Source organism: Sinohyriopsis cumingii, chromosome 13 (assembly GCF_028554795.1).
Source record: "Sinohyriopsis cumingii isolate HCF-2022 chromosome 13, ASM2855479v2, whole genome shotgun sequence".
NCBI lineage: Eukaryota > Metazoa > Mollusca > Bivalvia > Unionida > Unionidae > Sinohyriopsis > Sinohyriopsis cumingii.
In genome coordinates, this window is record NC_142973.1 from 70,865,977 (window position 1) to 70,888,162 (window position 22,186).

A 22,186-nucleotide genomic window follows, 5' to 3' on the forward strand; every position below is an offset into this window, starting at 1 on the left:
GCTGTAAGTAGATTTCAGTAAACATATCACAAGTACAAACAAGGAATATGCTTTAAATAAATATGTATTTCCTCTTGATGATATTTGTTGACCAGCATAGGCTTTTCATTAGCCGCATCTTCATGGTCCAATTCCCTTATTCTACATATACTTGTATGCAGTTTTCAAAAGACGCAAAGTCATACATTTGTTAAATTACACAATTTGAACTTACCTTCATGCTCCTTACCTAGTATGTCAAATCCTTCATTCAGTATGTGCAGTTTAACCTTTAGGGAAAGCTTTCAACCATGAGATTCACTAATGACATTGGAAACTGCAACTAATCAATATTCCAGGCCATACATACATACATAGATAGATAGATAGATATATATATATATATATATATATATATATATATATATATATATATATATATATATATTTTTGAAATTTTGAGACTGGAAATCTGATTAATGTCAAATAATATTTAAATTATTTTTGTTCTATAAATATTTACTTTTGGAGGAAACCAATGGTCATGGAAGGGTAATAGTACTAAAGCAGCAGAAAATATGGAACTGATATTGGCACATTTTCTGGTACATTTGACAATAATAATTAAGTATACAGTAAAACCTGTTATGAGAGACCGCCCCTTCTGCCAACCAAAAGCGGTCTCTCAAGACAGGTGGTCTCTCATAAGAGGTGTGTGAAAATGGACTGGTTTTCAGGGTCAATAGTTAGCATTGTTGAAAAATAAATAATACCCATACTCACTGTACATGTATCATATCCTTTATTCATGAATCTTGTTAAATTATGCATGCATTCCTCTCAAAATATCTTTATATAATAAAGATATACATCTATCAAACGAGAATAAAATTTATATTTCAACATCAAATTAATATATACAAAAAATTAACAGTTAGATATGATGTATATATCTTATTTTATACACTTATTCACTTGTTTTTTTTAAAGAAATCCATTATACTTCTTTGTTGACATGTTTTACTCAGCTATTTGGTCTGAACACGTATCTCAATTATTGCCCTTTCATGAATCAACTTCCCACTTACTGGTATGTTTTTACTCCTTGCGACACAAAACCACTCCCATACTCGCTCGTTCAGATCTCCGTAAACTGTCCGTCGTGCCGTGGCATATTTCCTCTGTGCTTGTGCACCTTTCCGCCATTCGTTTCTAATGGACTTCTTGTCTTTGATTACATTTTGAACTTGCGTTTTACCGACGCTTAAGCTGACTGCTATTTTGCGAGTGGTCTCGCCTTTTTCATTTCTTTCAATGACATTAATCCTTTCTTCCAGTGTTAAAATTTTTCTTTTTTTCAGCAGAGATTCTGCCGTTGTTATTAGTGTTGACGTTATAAAGACTATCGGTTTTGATCAGGTTTTGGGGAATTGTGGAATAAATATATATTATGTACCAATGAATGAAACCAAAAGACATAATTAACTCATCAGGAAACAATACTGTACATTTATTCTGAGACGAAGTTTAAATCAACAGCGTTATAGCTCGATAAACAAATGTTCCGACCATCTGCACCCACGTAAACAGATTGTGGCTTGGTGAAACACTAACAAAAGAAATAAAAAATAATTTTAAAAAAATCCGGAAATGATTCTCACTTACTAGTATTAAAGACAATGAGCTCATTCACCCTCTAGGCATTATGGATTAACTGGAAAGCAAACGACTTACTCAAACCAACACCGAAGCCCTTTCAAACGATTTCTCACTTGGACATAAGGACTACCGGCGTTTTGTTAGTTTTCATACTGATAAAGAAAAAATACAAACCTCTAAATTGACTGCGTATATCCATCATTACTCCCTTTGATGTTACTCTTACTGGCTATTCACATGACTTCGGCACTACAATGGCGGTTAGTGACATGTACTTTAGTCTGGTTTACTGCAGTTTACAAATGACACCGTACGCTGGAGTTGTAAATTTCACAAAACTGGTACTGTAGCAAGACAAATTATTTTTAAATACTTTATTAGAGCAATCTTTGCTATTTATGCAGTCTTTGTTACAAAGGATTAAATGATGGTTAGAGGTGTTTATCCCGATATATGGTTGTTCAACTATAGTGTTATTTAATGTGCACTTTGTTTGCATACTACATTTATCCCGAGCTCTAGTGTTTACAAAGGATTAAGTTAAGGTCAGTGGTGTCAATCTGTTTTGATTTTTTGGCGATGCGGTCGTTCATAGCAGTGTCAAAATGCATATTTTGCCAAGAAATCGCGGTCGCTGGTCGCGTTCAGCAGGTGGTCGTTCATAACAGAGCGTTTATATAGTAAAATCGATCCGTGCATTACGATTGTGGTCGGAAATGACAGGTGGTCGCTCATAGCAGAGGTCGCTCATGACAGGTTTTACTGTATCTACATTTTCTGTTTTGTTGCAACTTATATTTTTTTACCTCCTCATAGTGCTTTTTAATTTTCAAATACAGATTCAATAGAATCCTAAGTCTTTATAATAATTTTAACATTTTCACAAATATCTAGCCACTATGTTAATTTATGGCAAAGACTATTGAGCCATCGGAATATCAGTACCGGATTTTTATACAAACATACATGCATGCATGCATGGTAAAATATATATATATTTGTGTATATTTGATTTAATTTAATTGTTTGTTAGTTTTAAAAAATTTTAATTCCATTACATGCTATTGCAATGTAATTTTATTTACTGGATTTGATATTTACCAGAAATTCAGTTCAGTTTTTCGAAAACCTAATATTAGAACTTTGATCAAATGCTGACCTAGTTTCTGACCTTGATTCAGAATCAGTAAACAACTATTTAAAAAAATTTTTACATTCATTCTTAGTGTGGGATTTATAGAGTGAAATCAAGGCTGTAATGGGAGCATGTGATGTTAAGAATGTAAAGCTTCTATTTTGTTCTAGAAATTGATCATGTGACCCTCATACGGGAATCTGTTTTGCATCTTAAATTAGGGTATAACCTTTTTCTAAATAGAATTTAATGAGTCTGGCTTTTAAACACTTCACTGTCAATGTGTTGTTGTTTTTTTTGTTGAGACCAGTTTGAGTTGAAAGTCTGTTTTTTGGAATTATTAATTCTTTATCCTGAAATATTGAAGCGCTCATACAGAATTCTTGGGCAAAGACATTTATTGAAATTTTATTTGGAATTCAAACACCGGAATATTATTTGCTGTGGTTCAACAAAGAACTGTTGACACTTCAGTACTATATTGACTACATTGCCTTCCATTTTGGATTTTCACTGGGACTTGAACTCAAATGCATTAGAACATTTTTATTTCTAGGACTTCTGATTTTTAATTCTTGGATTATTTTTGGATTTGATTCTTAAAACCATAAGTTTTTTCCTCATTTTTACCTTGTTTTTCTAGGGAAATAAATTGTTTGTTAAATTATACAAAGCTTGTTGTCTTCACTTTCTTCTTGTTACTGTTCATGAGCCTATACACATAACAATATATATATATATATATATATATATATATATATATATATATATATATATATATATATATATATATATGCTCATTTATTTCTCCATTAACTTTACCTTGTCAAAATCGTTCAGTGTCTTACAATATTGCACAACTTCATATTGCATTGACATGCATAAAGGAATTACTTTCTATTGTAAACAAACAATGGACACAGATGCCAGTACTTTTGATTTGTAAGCAAATCATGTATACTCGCATAGTAGGCGCGTTACATTTTGATTGATTAAATTTGTTTCTGAATGAAGTAAAGCAGATGTTTCGTGGACTGCTACATACCAGCTGCTTTGGCATTTTCCGTGTTAACTTTTTTGATACAATGTTTCGGATTTAGTCTAGCTATACAGTAGATGCCAGAAAGGGTCCTTACAAATAACATACAAGTGATAAGGCATACACTGTATTCTTTAGCTGGCAATAAAAATGGCAAAAAAATATACTTACAGTTTTACATCCTGAATTTCCTCAAAATGTACGTTCTTAGTTCTGCAAATCTGAATGACATGAGCCATGTCATAGGTTCGCAGTTTTGATTACACATTTCGAAATTGTACTGTAATTTCGAATAAAAGTGCAATTATTTCCTCTTTACTGCACTCAAAATGAAATAAGCATTAAATTCCATAGCGTGTTTTTGATAATTGCAATTGAAAGACTTCATATTTTTCCCACATTATGATTTCAAACATTCAGTGACAGAAACAGAAACACATTTGCAGATGTCAACATGCTTCTCCCTCGCTTCTTAAATCTGATGTATTTCATGTGGAATCGTCACATAAATCCAGTCCATAATCACGAAATTTCGTAGAATCGACAAAAATACAAAAATCTATTAATTCCAGATCAAATGGAAAAGTTGTTGCAATGCGCATTCATTCACAATATGACTCCAAATTTCAATTTAACTAGACATGCCATTTTCTTTTGAAAGTTATGTCGAGTGCAACTAAGTTCAAATTTAACTGGGCGGAGTTATGTGCACAGTAATAATGTTGTGTAGTGATGAATTTGCGTTTGTGTATTTAGTTTGGAATACGGCATACATTCATTTACTTTGTTTCTTGTAATGTATTTTGTTAATATAATGAAGCGTTGGGTAGAATAAGAAAATGAGCATATAATCAAAAGGTTACTGCATTTGTATGGGAAAAAATTAACTCGTTGGATGGATATACTGCACTCCCAAGGCCATGCAGTATTTACATCCGAAAAACTCTTTCATATTTTCCCATACAAATGCAGTAACATATATATATATATATATATGCCTTCTCATGTTTGTAGCGATTCTGAAGAGCTTTCTAATTCAGGGAAGTATTGTTGTCTTTTTTTTTGGTTCAGTTCTGAGATGACGAATTCACTCTTTCCTGATCTGACTCTTTTGATATTTAAGTTGGCACTGCTGCCTACCTTGTATTTCATTGAAAAATCTTGGCACTGGACCAAGGATATGGATTATGGCAATAGTTGCCTGTTAATACTTGCCATATAGTTACTGATCTGACATTTTATACATATCTGTATTGGTCATTAGTATCCTCTGTACAGTTCAAATACAACACTGGTTAAACATATTAAATGGTACCTGTCATCAACATCGAAGGTGTAAGGAGAAGCTACATAAGTCAAAACATGCTTCAGATGGTAACATAAACACTGTCGATCCTCCGAGTTAGGAGGATGTAGATAGAACAATTAGACAGTGTCGGACCTCAAGACATGGTTGAAAATGTTTCTTTATGTCAAATATTTTGAGATTCAGATAAACACACAAGTTATCTTTTCATTCTTGAAATGCAGCAGTTGCAGCTTTGTGTGACAAATAGTAGTAATAAAAATGGGTCAATTTTGGGCATATGGAAATTAGAGTCTGGGCTTGTGGAATTTGAGTCAGGGTTTTCAGATTTTTTTAAAAGTCACTAGCTCTAGGGCTGTGTAAAAACAATTTCTTTGAGTACTGTACTGAAATACTTGTATGGAGTAATTGTGAGAGAAATGGGAAATATAAAGCTGCAAGCAAAGGTTTTTCATTTGGACCATAATCCAGAAGATATGCATTATCATATGAGCAGGTACAAGCATCACTCACTATTATAGTGTAGTTCAGCAGGTACAAGCATCACTCATTGTTATAGTGTAGTTCAGCAGGTACAAGCATCACTCACTGTTAGAGTGCAGTTCAGAAGGTACAAGCATCACTCATTGTTGTAGTGTAGTTCAGCAGGTACAAGCATCACTCACTGTTATAGTGTAGTTCAGCAGGTACAAGCATCACTCACTGTTATAGTGTAGTTCAGCAGGTACAAGCATCACTCACTGTTATAGTGCAGTTCAGAAGGTACAAGCATCACTCGTAGTGTAGTTCAGCAGGTACAAGCATCACTCACTGTTATAGTGTAGTTCAGCAGGTACAAGCATCACTCACTGTTATAGTGTAGTTCAGCAGGTACAAGCATCACTCTCTGTTATAGTGTAGTTCAGCAGGTACAAGCATCACTCACTGTTATAGTGTAGTTCAGCAGGTACAAGCATCACTCATTGTTATAGTGTAGTTCAGCCAAGTACAAGCATCACTCACTGTTATAGTGTATTTTAGCAGCAGGTATAAGCATCATTCATTGTTATAGTGTAGTTCAGCAGGTACAAGCATCACTCATTGTTATAGTGTAGTTCAGCAAGTGCAAGCATCACTCTCTGTTATAGTGTAGTTCAGCAGGTACAAGCATCACTCACTGTTATAGTGTAGTTCAGCAGGTACAAGCATCACTCATTGTTATAGTGTAGTTCAGCAGGTACAAGCATCACTCACTGTTAGAGTGCAGTTCAGAAGGTACAAGCATCACTCATTGTTGTAGTGTAGTTCAGCAGGTACAAGCATCACTCACTGTTATAGTGTAGTTCAGCAGGTACAAGCATCACTCACTGTTATAGTGTAGTTCAGCAGGTACAAGCATCACTCACTGTTATAGTGCAGTTCAGAAGGTACAAGCATCACTCGTAGTGTAGTGCAGCAGTTACAAGATCACTCACTGGTATAGTTACAAGCATCACTCACTGGTATAGTGTAGTTCAGCAGGTACAAGCATCACTCACTGTTATAGTGTAGTTCAGCAAGTACAAGCAACACTCACTGTTATAGTGTAGTTCAGCAAGTACAAGCATCACTCACTGTTATAGTGTATTTTAGCAGCAGGTATAAGCATCATTCATTGTTATAGTGTAGTTCAGCAGGTACAAGCATCACTCATTGTTATAGTGTAGTTCAGCAGGTACAAGCATCACTCATTGTTATAGTGTAGTTCAGCAGGTACAAGCATCTCTCACTGGTATAGTGTAGTGCAGCAGTTACAAGATCACTCACTGGTATAGTTACAAGCATCACTCACTGGTATAGTGTAGTTCAGCAGGTACAAGCATCACTCACTGTTATAGTGTAGTTCAGCAAGTACAAGCAACACTCACTGTTATAGTGTAGTTCAGCAGGTACAAGCATCACTCACTGTTACTGTGTAGATCACAGGCTAGACAGTTTTATTTTGAACCCTTGTTTGAACTATTACATATTTCAGGTAATTTGAGTGTGGCGGCATTGTTTGGAATAATCGGAGGATGTTTATTCTTGCTGTGTTGGTGGTACCTGGGATTTCCTGTGTTGTCTGTTCTTATGATTGGACTTGTTGCCGGCTATCTTATCTCCAGCATCATCTTTTATACTCCATTTGGTAAGCTCACTTATCCATCCCTCTCAGCCTAACCTCTGAACATGTAGCCGTCATGTGTAAGGAAGTAAAATACAAGTTTAGAGAATTTGTGGAATTGTTTTGCAGAGTCTTTCTCTAATTTATCAAAGCTCCTGCCACCATTATGACTGATAGTTACAAGATATCCATTCAAGCTGGCTATTAAACCTTACCTCAATTTAAATTTTATCATAATAAGCTCCAGTTCTGTTTTAAAAAAACAACAACTAATTTTCTACCATAATTTACATTTCCTCTATGAATATATTCTGACTGTAGTCATAGACCAGATGTTCTTCTGTTGACCATAATTTACATTTCCTCTATGAATATATTCTGACTGTAGTCATAGACCAGATGTTCTTCTGTTGACCATAATCCAGCTGTAAGCACAAATTTGTTATAACTAATCCTAATCTAATTTTTGGATTGACATGAAACTTTACATACACTTTTATGGTGGTCTAAATCATGGTCCTACATGAAAATAATGCTCAGATTATCACAACTAGTCCTGACTGGATAATTATATTGGCTTGGTTTTTTCACTGCAAGATTTCATGTGATTTCTTGTTGGCCTTGTATCAAAATGGTGCTGCTTGGATATCTAAAACAACTGCCAAAGCAGACATCTTGAAAATCTTGTTTTCACTGCTCTTTCTGAATGGAATTCATATTGACTTGGAGACCATAAGACTTATTGTGATATCTAGCTGTACCTAAATGAAAATGGTGCGGTTTGGACATCCAATATGGCCACCACAGTGGCCATCAGTGACAATCATGTTATCATTCCCCTTGAATAAATGGTGATTTCAACATGGGGTTATCACTTGTACACAGTTTATGATATCTATTTGGTCCTAAATGAAAGTTATGCTGATATGACATCCAGTATGGCCACCATGGCTGCCATCTTGAAAATCTTGTCACTAATTCACATAAACAGAGTCATATACAGTCATGTATTACCAATTGCTCCTTCATTATGGTAGACGTGGATACAAGGCAATGGATTAAGTGTCCACTATGGATGGTGGATGTCCACTAAGCCTATTGGACATTGTTTCAATCTAGTGGAATTCTGCCACTGATTTCAGTGTATAGTGGGTTTTATGGCATCCACACTCATTCTCTTGCATGCACCTTGCTTGTCAACACACTAAACAAATGGACGAGAGAGACCCTGACACCATACACCTGACCATGACAGATATCAATTTCATACCTTAACAAACACAAACTGTACAGTATTAATATTACCTGTGGTGACCTAGGTAGGGGTATATGCAGATGAATATGAATAATATTGAAAAAATAACAGGTATTACATTTCTTGAATACCTTCCCACTCCTGTTCATAACAGAGCCTACATAATAATAAAAATTGCCATGTTACATTGTACATCTCATGTACATGTACCTGTTAGCATATAACAAGCAGAAATTTACATACTGTTAGGCATAAGTTGTAACTTTGATGTTATGTCTCAGACAAAATTATTCATTAAACAAGAAGTTGTACCTTTATTAATTTGTGAGTTTCCCTTTTAATTTCCATATATTAACTTGTGAATGAAACTGCATCATGTTCTCACAAAACACAAAATTAACACACACACACACACACACACACACACACACACACATTCAGACCACAGTTTATGTGTAAAAAGATGAGATCAGACATTAAAGGTCAAGGTCATTTGAGATAAAATTATGTTAATTTTCCATTTGTAATAGCTAAATTCCATCAAGGGAAGCCAGCCGTTATTTTATTTCTATATTTTATAGGACATAAAGGATAAATATCATTTTCTGCACTTGATACTTTTTCATTTCAGGCAATTTATCCTACTGGGACACACCTTTTAATTATGGTATGACATTCACCTGTGGTTTACTGATAGTTCCTGTGATAATTCTTTGCTTCACAAGAGTGGTAACATATTTTTCTTTGTCTTATTTTCTCACTTCCTCAATGACATAAATCAAGTTGTAGATATTACTTTTTTCAGTGGAATTGTCATAGAGGATTTTAACTCTGCAACCATGTCATAATCTTTCTCTTTCTGAATACTTGTACTACAGCTACTGAGCTTTCAGTGATTGTAGATTCTCTAGTGTTTACTTGCAAATAAAGCAAGTGCCAAAGACCTGTCTGATCCGATGGCAAGTGAAACATATTTATGCATGAAACAAAAGTTTGTTTTCAGTACTCAACAGAAAAGAGGAGAAAACTCCTACTGACAATTTGAAAGGTGTGTCACTTACCGTTATCTTGTTATTAATGTTAAATTAACCTTTAAGCAACCATATGAGCACATATACATTATATACAAGAATTTATATGTGCTCATGTGGTTGCCTTAAGGTATATATAATGTAAATGTGAGATATGTATAGAATGTGGTTTTTGAAACACAACATTTTGATTGAACTGCTTTTGGAAGCTATAGTATGTGTTGCCTAATTAAGGCTTTTTTGATGTTTAATTTAAATATTGAATTGTATTTCCTACACAACATAGTCTGCTTTCTTTTATACATCAGAATTGTGTTATCAAGGTCTGCCCCATCTTGATAACCCTTTTCTTGGCAGAACCAGTAGGCAGGTTACCACTCAAATTCAACACCCAGTCACCTTTATTGCCAGCGTGTCTCATACTTCAGATATATGGACCTGTTGCATAGATAAAATATCCCATACCCCATCCCATCTTAATGAACTGGACACTGTCAACTAAGATGGCCCTGTTCCATCAAGGCTGGACTCTGCTGTATGGCACTGATAGCAATTGGTCACCACCATGGTCAGTTCTCCATTGTAAGAGAAAAGACACTATCCATGTTTGCTGCATCCACATCACACCAAACACTCATTGATCAGCCTAACCTGCATAGTGCCACTAGTCCCTCAATGCACCTGATGCCCAGCTTCATGCCTCACTGTACACAGGACGTCAGATCACATCATTCTTCAAGCCTTTGCCATTCAAAGGGAGCAATTGCTTTGAGATGCTGTTACTTCTAAACAGGATGTTCTGCGAGCATGGTGAGATGCCCACTTGAAATTTTCACCAGTTTCTTTGCAGATATCATAGGAGGTATTGGCATTTCCACCTTCACACAGAGATAATAAAACCTGCTCTAAAGTTCCATCGTCTTCGTTAAATCTCACTCTATCGAGAGAAGACTATGCCTTTTGGGCTTCACTCAAAGAGGTCTTCCAAATGGTACCACAAGAGTTGTATCTGCCACCAATTCCATGAACAGCCTGGTCTAAAGTTCTGGTAACTGCTGACTTACTGTTAAAAATTATGACTCACCAGCATTTAGATTGCAATTACAGTCTGATAGAGTTGCTGGCTTTTTGGGATGCCTGCATTGACAATTACAGGACTCGAGTATCAATTGACTCTTCCTCTCATAGTGATGTCTTCCTTCAAATTATGAACTTGTTCCGTATGACCAGCACTCCAGTTTTTCACATGGAGTTGACCAAGACATTGAAGCATTGAGGATGTCGAAACCATAACCTTTACGCAAGGCCTGGAAGGCATTCAGCAATACATAACAGCTGGAGTTGAATGTTGTGGCAGTGGTTTCTGTGCTGGATTTGGTATTAATGGCTTTATTCCAATTTAACATCTCCCACCCCAAATCCCACAGCACATGCATGGGAGTCAGTTTTTTTGAATTGCCCACGTCTTGAACATAACTATAAAAAACTTGGTGGTCATTGCTGTAACAGCTGCTACCTACTTACAGCTGGTGGAATGAGATGCACAACTCTCTACCTCCATCTTTCTTAAAGATTGTTATAAAGCCAAATTACACAAGTAGCCATTGTCATCTAATCTTTATTTAATTGGAGATGACCACAGTTCTTGAAAACAAAAGTGGACAAGAGGCACGGTAAAGGCAGTCATTTCCACTCATGTTTCTCTCCACACCAACCTCCCTATAACAACCAATACCTTCATGCTGCCCATGTCAGACATCCCCGTAGGGGGAAGGCTTCTTTTCTTTACTGCCAGTGAAACTATATTCCACAAAGACAATGGACCCAGCAAGTGGTTTCCAAGGGACTCTGTATCACCTTCAGCACACACCCTCCATTGTCCAAGGGTCCTTTAGCTACTAAAGTCCCCAGTGGCCCATTAAAAGCAACTACTGTGCAGCAGGAAATCAACAGTCTTCACCAGAAAAGGGTGGTTGATATAGCTCACAATGTAAATTCCCCATGGTTTTATTTTAGACAGGTTCCAAAGATTAACATCACTCTCTGACCTGTTATAGACTTGAGTGCCCTCAATCACCCCATGATTTCAGATGGAAACACTAAGGTTCAAAAAAACTGTTAAAGAGGGAGACTTCACAATCAGTGTGGACTTCATCCCCATTTACAAAGCATCCAGGAAGTTCCTACACTTTGCCTATCAAGGCATTGTTTACCAGTTCAGTGCATTCCTGTGAGTACTGAACATCACTCCTTAGGCAGTAACATCAACTACCTAGACTACATTCTTGAAAACCATTAGGTTAGTTACATCTTGGAGCAAGGCATGAGATCTCTTGTTACCCTCCTTCTCAGCCTTGGATTCCTTCTGAACAAGGACAAATCTGACCTTGTACCATCTCAACATTTTATACACCTTAGCACCTTTGCATGGTGTTCACAACACAGATAAACAGAGTATATATCTCTCAAGAACTGCCATTGAAAATCAACTCAATGGTGGCTTTATTGCTTACACAGGACACTCTCTCAGCCCAAAAATTCCATTGCCTACTGCTGGGTATGCTCAATATGGCAGAAGACTTCGTCATCCAAGATTGCCTTTGAATGAGACCATTACAGATGATTCTCTTGTCCAATGGAGGCTGAGACTTTGCACCATAGACATACCTATACTGTCTCCATGGATATGAGATTCCATCTCGGGAGATGGGACAAACTCAGCTGGCTTACATCAGCTGATTAGTCATTCCCTCCAGATATAATTTTTTGTGTGGATATGAGTACAGAGGGTTGGGATGCAAATCTCCCATCATTCCAGGAAGCCGTTAGAGTGTGGTCCACTCAGGATCGTCATTTGGCTGTCAACATCTTGAGATGAAAGCCATACTGAAAGCATTTCATTGGTGGCAGCAGGAGCTACATGGGCAGGGCATCCTCATTCTGTCCAACACCTCCACTATCGTGAATTATATCAGACAGCAAGGAGAACCAAGTCAACCAGACCTTTGCGATTTTGTTTGGGATTTTCTATGGTGGTGTCTTCCATGACAAATACACATAAAAGTTTGTCATATTCCATTCCATCTGTATGATAAGACTCACTGTCCTGGAAGAACCAAATAATACAAAAGAATGGTTGTTTCATCCCTGGGTTTTTACTCTGATGTGTGCCCTCTGGGACTGACCAGTGGTGGATCTATTTGCAACAAAGTCCAGACCTTTGTCTCGTCAGTCCTGGATCCAAAGGCCCAGACAGTCAATGCTCTTTCCATGGATTGGAATGGTCTGGATGCATACTCTTAGCCCCCAACACCTCTGATCCTGCAGTTGATACAGAAGACAAGATAATTAGAGTGATGCCTCATCCTTATTTTTCTGCTCAAGTGGGGAAAATCATGGATAAACGACCTCATCATTCTAGCAGTGGAAATTGCCAGGAAAATAGTGGGCTTTCTCATCTACTTTAGCAACCATGACAGCAGGCATTCCATCCCAGCCCAGAGTTGTTGAACCTGCACATCTGGATCATATTAAACAACCCCTTAAGAACAAACAGTTCTCTCAGCAAAGTTTCATTGGCTCACACCTCATATAAGAGCGGCTTGCTACTTGCACTAGTGATGGCAGGCAGAATCAGCCAGATACATGCCTTATCAAATTACCTCAATTACTTGCAAGCAATCACAGCAGGATGGGTCAGTGTTATTCCTGATGGTCCCTGCATTCATTGCCAAGAACAGGCTCCCATTTGTGGTGCAACCCCAGTCTAGTCAGGACACTTCATCTCAAGGTGATATACACTACCCAGTGAGAGCTCAGAAGTGTTACCTGAAAAGATTTGAGTCATTGTGTTACGGGAGATCCCACCTCTTTTTATCTCTCTAGGATGGCAAAGATGATATTTCAGCACAGGCACTCTCATCATGGATAAAATGAGTTATCACCCTTGCATATCAGGAATTAACCCCAAATCAAATGAACTTGTTACACGTCTCGACAACAAAATTTGGTCAGAATTAATGTTTTCCAGATTTTGCCTACAAAATCTTTCATCCCCAAAAGACTCGGCTAGATATAATGGAGCCTACTTCTGCAATATTTGCATGATGGAAATTTTCCCTTGCAGAAGTCATGTCTCCAGCTTATGGAGTCTATCCTCAAACTGGGTTATCTATCTTGAAACTCCCTTATACACATTTGGAGACTGGAGGTCACATGGCCAGTCTGGGGTAAAGGGATGCATATCCCTCTAGCTTTTACCTATTCTCCTAAGGTATTATGATCAGGTAACATATGTGAAGAAGAAAGCAATTTTTCAAGTAAAATATGTTTTTTCAATAATACTTTTTCGATCATAATACACAATTCTTTTAAGGTATTATGTGTGTTATAATCAGTTAAGTTTTATTAAAGAAATATATTTTACTAGAAAAAATTGGTTTTTATTATGTGCATATACTAAATATATGAGCAAAATTTGCATTTCTTATTTTATATTTAAGTTTTCCAGGGTGGGGTTGTTAGCATCCACAACAAAAATAGTACTTTTGGCAAGCACAATATAGAGTATTCAAGGCTGAGTCAAGACTGCCAGTTTAAGTACTAGAGTTCTGTATTGTGGTATTGTTATTGTTCTAGTCAGTTACATGTGGTCTTAGAGGTTGATGAAATCAGTGAACCCTGAGAAAACCAATAATGATTCAGTCATATATCATCTTGTTTTTCTTTATAACCTACATCTACATATGTTTGTACAAGATCATTTTTGCAAAGGTAATATTCAATAATCTGATAAAGATAAGTTCTTGCAGAACAAATCAATGATAATGCATTTCATCACTAATATTTACTGTTTATTTTTATGTATCTACTGTATGTACTTATTTATAAGTCAAACTTCAAACAACAAAGATAGTGATCTGCCTCACATATTGTGCCAGCAGATCAAGGTCTGTATTGTTTGTTCTACTGATTACTCCTAACAAAAACTGTACAGACCCATAGCTGCTGGTGCATAATGCAGAAGCAGATCTGGGTCTGTGCAGTTTGCAGTTTGACTTGCCTTATAAAAAGTCAAGTCTGCCAGTTCAAGCACTAGAGTCCTATATTTTGGATCTGTTACTGTCCTAGTGATGTGATCTTAGAGGTTGATGAAATCAGTGAACCCTGAGAAAACCAATAAAGATTCAGTCATATATCATCATGTTTCTCTTTATAACTTAATCTGCATACGTTTCTACAAAATTTTAATTTACACAGATAATATTCAATAATCTGATAAAGATAAGGTCTTGCAGAACAAATCAATGAGTCTAATCCTGCACTTTATCACTAACATTTACCATTTATTGTGTCTACCATATGTACTTGTTTATAAGTCAGACTGCAAACAACAAAGATCGAGATCTGCCTCGCATAATGTGCCTGCAGTTTGCAGTTGGATTTGCTTTATAACAAGTATTTATGGTAACGTTTATATTGTAGTGAATTTGTACTTGAATATAAATCTGCTTCTGAGTTAATATAAATATATATATTCTTACCATAATATTATAATAGGCTTTATTCTGATGATGTATTTTCATTTTCTGTACTTCTTCTACAGCTCAACATTTTAAGCTGTACATTTGTGGGATCTTATGGAGTCATTCTTGCAGTAGATGTTTACATTAATGGTGGTATAAAGTTTATCATCGTCAATTCTCTCCGCCATGCTATCCATCAATACTACCTCAAAGTTGTCATCACTGGCCCATTCTCAACAAATGGTGAGTTTTGGTTAGTCTTAGAAAATATGAGTGAATCAATTTACTCTGTCTCCAAATTGGGAATAATTTATCCATGGTCATTCTGGTTTTCAGCTTTATCATACTGTCCAGAACTCAGAATAGAAATACAGTAGCAGCTAGCAGATTGTCATTGTTTCATTATTTTGCTAACTGGTGAAAAATTCTGTTGAAAATTTGTGCTACCAGGAATTTGAAAAGAACACTCATTGCCAAATAATTTGATTTTTACTGACAGAAAATCACTTGATGTTTTGCATAATTCTTTTGCAGTGATGATAAAGATGGGCATGTACCAACACACTAAGTTTATTTGAAAATTATTTATAAGGTATAGGTGAGGTGGATGCCTGTGTCATTAATTGCAATTTTCCACCTAATGGGAATAGCACACAGCAAGCTTCTTAATGAAAGAGCAATGTCAACATACCACTCCCTTGATAACTCACAAACCTGCTTATAACATGGAGTCAGGCATGAATCCCATTTTTGCTAGTTAGTCACATACTGATTTGCTATTAGCTACTTAGTCAAATACTGATTTGCTATTAGCTAGTTAGTCCCATACTTGGATTTTCAAGATGGCCACTATCGCTTAACCGACTTGAAGCAGCTGTTCCGTTTTTTGTACTGTTTTCCTGATATATGTGCTTGTTGCCTGTCTTTGTCTACGTTATTGTGTTCATCATGTATTGGCTGTTCAGTTCATATGTGTTTCTTCATCTCTTTGTTTTGGAAACGAGAACAATTATACTTTTCATCAGCTGTCTTGCTCCACTGCTACAACTTCCTTTGTTTTTTAACAAACCGCCATAACGTGATACTCACCAGAAAACCCATTTATGCTATGATGGACCCTCATTAAGTGTTTTAAATGACCACTCCTTGGCTCTCCACACTACATTGTGCTCTAGACTAAACGAACTGGGAATACATTCATCATTACCTAAATGTAAACGGAAGTGAAAAAAGAAACGTTTCAAAGCTGGACGGCATAGAACAGAAGAAGAATTCCAGTTATCTCCCTTATGCCATTTCTGGCTCAACAATTTAAAAATTTGACCATTAATTTAGATAACCTAATTCAAATCCACATTAAATCATCTACCTTTGTGTCAACTATCCAAGAGATACCTCAGTGTGCTGCATTATTCAATGCCCAATCAGTAGGGCCACCGGAAAAGCGAACAGAATTAGTTCATTTTATCAGTGACCAAAATATCGACGTTTTTCTTCCTGACAGAAAAAAGGCTAAAACATCAGGCACTGAGCCCAAGTGCACAGATCTAACACCCACTGGTTACTCCATCAAGTCGGTCCCCCGCCACCCTCGCAGAGGTGGAATCGCTATCATCACAAAGAACTCCATGATCAAATATCTTAACCACACCACAACATTCAGTTTCGACCACACATCATTTGAACTAGTCCAAACCACACTCACACTGGAGCAAAGGTCAGTCCATTTTTTCTGCCTATACTGCCCTCCTCCTGGTAGAAAAAACAAGCTGACTGAATCTCACTTTTTGGAGCAGTTTCCGAATCTCCTGGAGTATGGAAATTCGATAGGTGGCAACCTGATTATTCTTGGAGATTTCGACTTTCACTATGACTGTCCCAGAAACCCAAACACATCAAAACTCCTAGATTCCATTAATGTTTTCAACCTCAAACAGTCAGTTAACCAACCCACCCATAAACATGGTCACATTTTAGACTGGATTCTTCATAAGCTGATAATAACATTCTACAGTCCTCCATGGTATCCCACAAACTTGCATCAGATCACCTCTGCATTATATGCCATCTTGACATATCAGTGCCTAACCCTCCACCTTTATCTGCTACTAAGAGAAACCTCCATATGATAAATAGAACCAAACTAATGCATGCCATCCAAGCAAACCTAACAACTTGCTTACCTCCTACAGCAGAACAACTCAATAACTGCCTGCGTTCATTGCTCAACAAACATGCCCCAGCTACCAAGTGCAGAGTATAAATTCAAAAGTGTTTTCCATGGTATAGCAGTGTTAGGGACCAGTTCTGCACTCCTAAAAGAGACCGCCGTAAAGCTGAGAGGCTTTGGCTTTCCACCAGACTCACTATTCATAAGCAAATCTATGAAGCCGCTAAGAAGAATGTCACAATATAGTCCATGCAGCGAAATCAGCCCACTACACTACTAAGATCATGGAAAGTTCCAGCTGCAAAGAGCTCTTCAAGATTACTAACAAGATAATGGTCAAGGAACAAATGCACACCACCTCCAACTAACTTCTCTCCAGTCGACCTTCTGTACATGTTTGCAAATTTCTTCCGTGACAAAGTACAAACCATTAGAGATAGCTTGACACCACAATTTCAATTGACTCTACATCGCCATACAGTTGAGATACAGAATTTGAGCGGTAACCATTAGCAGCATTTGAACCTGTCTCTATGGATTTCGTACATACAATCCTGATGAAGAGTGCACCAAAGTCATGTGAACTTGATCATATTCCAACATCACTGCTGCTTGAGTGCTTAGATCCAGTATTGCCTTCACTGACTGATGTTATTAATACCTCCCTCTCATCCGGGAAATTTCCATCACTTTTCAGAACTGCCATTGTAAAGCCTCTGCTGAAGAAACCAACACTAGACCATAACAATTTAAAGAACTACCACCCAGTTTGTAATCTTCATATAAAAAATCTTAGAAAAGGTTGTTCTATCCCAGCTTGTATCTCATCTGAATTCAACCAGTCTTTTTAGCAATGTACAATCTGCATATCGCCCTTGCCACAGTACTGAAACTACTCTTCTAAAAGTAGTTAATGACATTCTGTCTGCTTTGGATAGTGGAAAGATTACAGTCCTCACCCTCCTTGATTTGTCTGCAGCATTTGACACAGTAGACCATGATATAATGATATATTATTTCACTGTTTCCAACATGTATTTGGCATTCATGATACAGCCTTACTGTGGTTCAAGTCCTACTTGGTCAACAGGACACAAATTTTGTCTGCAAATGGAATACACTCCATTCCAGTTGATCTATGTTGTGGTGTTGCACAGGGGTCTGTTCTTGGACCTGTTCTCTTCATTCTATACACTCAGCCACTCTCAAGTGTCATAGATCATCATCCAGTGTCTCACCAACTGTACGCTGATGACACCCAAATATACAAATCTAGCCACCCAGCTGAAGTTGATGCTACCATCCAGAGTGTAGAGAGGTGCATTTCTGATGTGAAATCATGGATGACATGTAACAAGCTGCAGATGAATGATGGTGAAACTGAGGCCATTCTGATCACAACACAACGACTTTCTCATTCACATCCTTTACCTCAAACAATAAATATCAGCAATACCAACATTAAATTCACACAGTTGGTACGAAACCTAGGTGTTACTCTGGACAGTACTCTCACATTGCACCAACATGTCATGAACATATGCAAGGCTGCATATCTTGAGCTGAGACGCATCAGCTCCATTTGCAAATATCTTTCAGTTGATGCCACTTAAACACTTGTGTTCATTAGTACTTTCAAGACTGGACTATTGTAATTCAATTATATCTGGTTCATATCAATATGTACTCCAGAAACTTCAAAAAGTTCAAAACACAGCTGCTCGGATCATACTTAGAGTACCACGATCAGAGCACACCACTCCACTGCTCTGTACCCTACACTGGCTGCCCAGCAACATGGAATGAATTGCCTACTGAACTTAGACACATCGACACATTGATCCCATTCAAGAGTGCTTTTAAAACAAATTTATTTCGACTGCAAAAACAAACTTAAAGACCTAATAATGTTTCCTATCTTAAATATTTTCAGCATGTTTTTCTGTTTTCTAATTTCATGGTGTTTGTTTTTTGTAATCATACCATTATATATGTTTTTCTTGTTATAAGTGTTGTCAAATGTTGTAAAGCACTTAGAGCTTCTAAAGATTAGGTGCTATACAAAGTCCTCATTATTATTATTATTATTATAAAGAACTGTATCCCAATATTCCCCACTAAAGCATGGGTATAATGAACTGAACCACAATATTCCCCACTAAAACATGAGTATAATGAACTGAACCACAATATTCCCCACTAAAACATGGGTATAATGAACTGAACCACAATATCTCCCACTAAAACACAGGCATAATGAACCGAACCACAGTATTCCCCACTAAAGCATGGGTATAATGAACTGAACCACAATATTCCCCACTAAAGCATGGGTATAATGAACTTATCCCAATATTCCCCACTAAAGCATGGGTATAATGAACTGAACCACAATATTCCCCACTAAAGCATGGGTATAATGAACTTATCGCAATATTCCCCACCAAAGTATGGGTATAATGAACTGAACCACAATATTCCCCACTAAAGCATGAGTATAATGAACTTAAACCCAATATTCCCCACCAAAGTATGGGTATAATGAACTGAACCACAATATCTCTCACTATTAGTATTATTATTATTATACTCATTTGCTATTAGCTAGTTAGTCACATACTCATTTGCTAATCTATGCTTTGTTTTCTCTTCTTGTGTTGTTTCATCAGAATCGTTTTCTAATGCATAAAGTGCATGTTCAAAGCAATAGTCCGTTCAGCACTGAAGAGAAGGAAAGACTGAATAAATCAAGGAAGACAACCTACAGTTCATTGTTGGTGATCCTGATTCATTGGGGGAGTATTCCCCAGTTTAAGGCAGCCCAGCATGGCCTTTAGTCAGGGTGCATGGGGCTTAGCCAGATCCATTGGATCCAACTTTTAATACTGCCATACTGTCCAGTCATCACAAGCCTTCTAGCTGACACCAGTAGTCCATTCTTCCCAAAATGAGGACCTTTTCATTGAATGGTCCAGCCAGAGAGATTACATGAGGATCTTAGCCATCCTAACTTGTCAGAGCAGCTGGTACCGATGATTGCCGGACCATCTTATATACCACCAGCACCTGGGCCAACCACACACTGTTCACACCAGCTGGCAGTGCCAGCTATGTTGGAGTTTTGATCACTCACTACCTACCCTCAAGGGAGATCTAATGACATTTCCAAATAGGACTGGTCGGAGTCGTCAGTGCCACCTGGCAGGACTTGTGCTCAGTTACAAGCCAACCCAACAAGGATCCTGCACACAATGAGTGCGATGAGATACCACTAAAACCCATCTTATTCAGATTTGATCAGCTTTCGTGCTGTCACTGAGGAAATCTATCTGGTATTGGTCATTTTGGAATGACCCCTACCACTACCCAGGGGTATAAAGTCAAGGCGTCATTTGATTTTGAGGAAGGAAGCAGAGACTGTCTTTCTGGCTCCTTCCCTAATTGGCTAAAGAGCTTAATGACTGGCTTTCAGGTCAGATTGACGACATGTGCGTTTTTCTCAGAAAGCCAGGTTTCAGCAACTTCCTCCTCTTGCTGGTGTCAGATGCACTTCAATGCCTTCAGTACGATGGATCTTCCAGCTCTTGACAGAAATTTGGCAGCCATCCACATCAGTTCCATAGTACTACAAATAGGATAAGAACATGTTCCATGCAATGTGTAAGCTGCTTCAGAACATCATGGTGACATCATCTTATGTTACATTTGGCCTCATAAACAATTTTCTGGCTCGCACTGGCCAATGCCTTGACAGCTTCTGCTAATTTATACCCAATCTGACAGGACTCATGGCTGCAGCCAATGTCGCTTTACTGATGGCCACATTTGGGTCTCCACCACTTTTTGGAGGACGAATCAAAGCGGTTCAGTAGCAGGCAGCTTAGGAACTGCCCCTCCAACTCGTCACTCCTTCTGCACAAGTGTTTGGAGACTCTCAGCCCATGCCAGTGCGAAGGGATGCTCTGCAGCTCTGAGACTCAATTTCCTCAGTCAGATATTCACCAGTACTGATCCTAATAGCCCAATGCCAGGAGACCACAGCCTAACCAACATAGGACAGTGATTGTACAGAGGCAGGTAGAAATAGAATTGCTCTGCTTTCAAGACCCCAAACCATAAGTTTTGACATACCCTCCCCACTGCTTGCAGGCAGTTTACCTGTGGGCAGCCAACTCCTGCATTTTTGGGCTCAATGGATCTCCCCTTCCCTCAGACTGAGAGAGGGGGGGATCCAGTTTATTTCAACGGGAGTTTGAGTTTTATTCATCCAACGCCCTCCCTTTTCCTCTTCATGGATGCACAATCAGATTCGGAGAAGTATCCCTTTCTACAACAGGAAATACAGTCACCCATCAACAATAAACAAAACAGGTTGTGGAACTTGTGCAAAGACCACAATTCCCAGAGTTGTATTCAAGGCTGTTTCTTTTTTGGAAAGCAAACAACAAGTTGAGACCCATCATCGACAGGAATTGCCTCAACCAATTCAAAATGGTGATGGCAAGTTCTATCATCCTCTCTGATTGATGGGATGAATATGCTTCAGTCTTGATCTGACCAGTGTATATTTTCAGATCCCTATCCATCCTGTGTCACAAACTACTACCCATGATACTGGACACATTCCAGCATCATGGCAGACATGATTTTGTGCAGGATATAGCCCTATCAAATCTTTTAGATAATTTTGGCTCAATTGATCAGAATCCCTCATTCTGTCTCCAAATGGAACCAATCCTGGGTTTTAAAATGACTTGATTCAAATCCATTTGAACCTCTAGCCTACACTTCATCCAGTCACTATCTTACAATATGTTTCCTAATAGCTGTAGCTTCTGCATGCAGGGTAAATCCTTTATGTCGACCCAAATACTCTTCAGTTCCGATCAGAAGGTTTGATGGTTCTCTTTACACAACCAAGCTTTGTAGCCCAAAATAGGCCACTGTCTGTTGGTAGCCAAAGAG

General features: G+C 37.7%; 1 protein-coding gene across 2 annotated transcripts in view; it reads left to right on the forward strand.

Moving 5' to 3' along the window:
• LOC149785808 (transmembrane 7 superfamily member 3-like) overlaps positions 1-22,186 on the forward strand; it is a 61,605-nt gene that overhangs the window by 30,533 nt on the left and 8,886 nt on the right. The window contains exons 7-9 of one of the 2 annotated variants that reach the window (XM_089979746.1): positions 7,112-7,264; positions 9,127-9,224; positions 15,132-15,294. In XM_089979746.1, coding sequence (XP_089835872.1) covers positions 7,112-7,264; positions 9,127-9,224; positions 15,132-15,294 — 414 coding nt within the window. The remainder of the gene's footprint in view (positions 1-7,111; positions 7,265-9,126; positions 9,225-15,131; positions 15,295-22,186) is intronic. The other variant, XM_089979747.1, reaches the window with a different exon arrangement.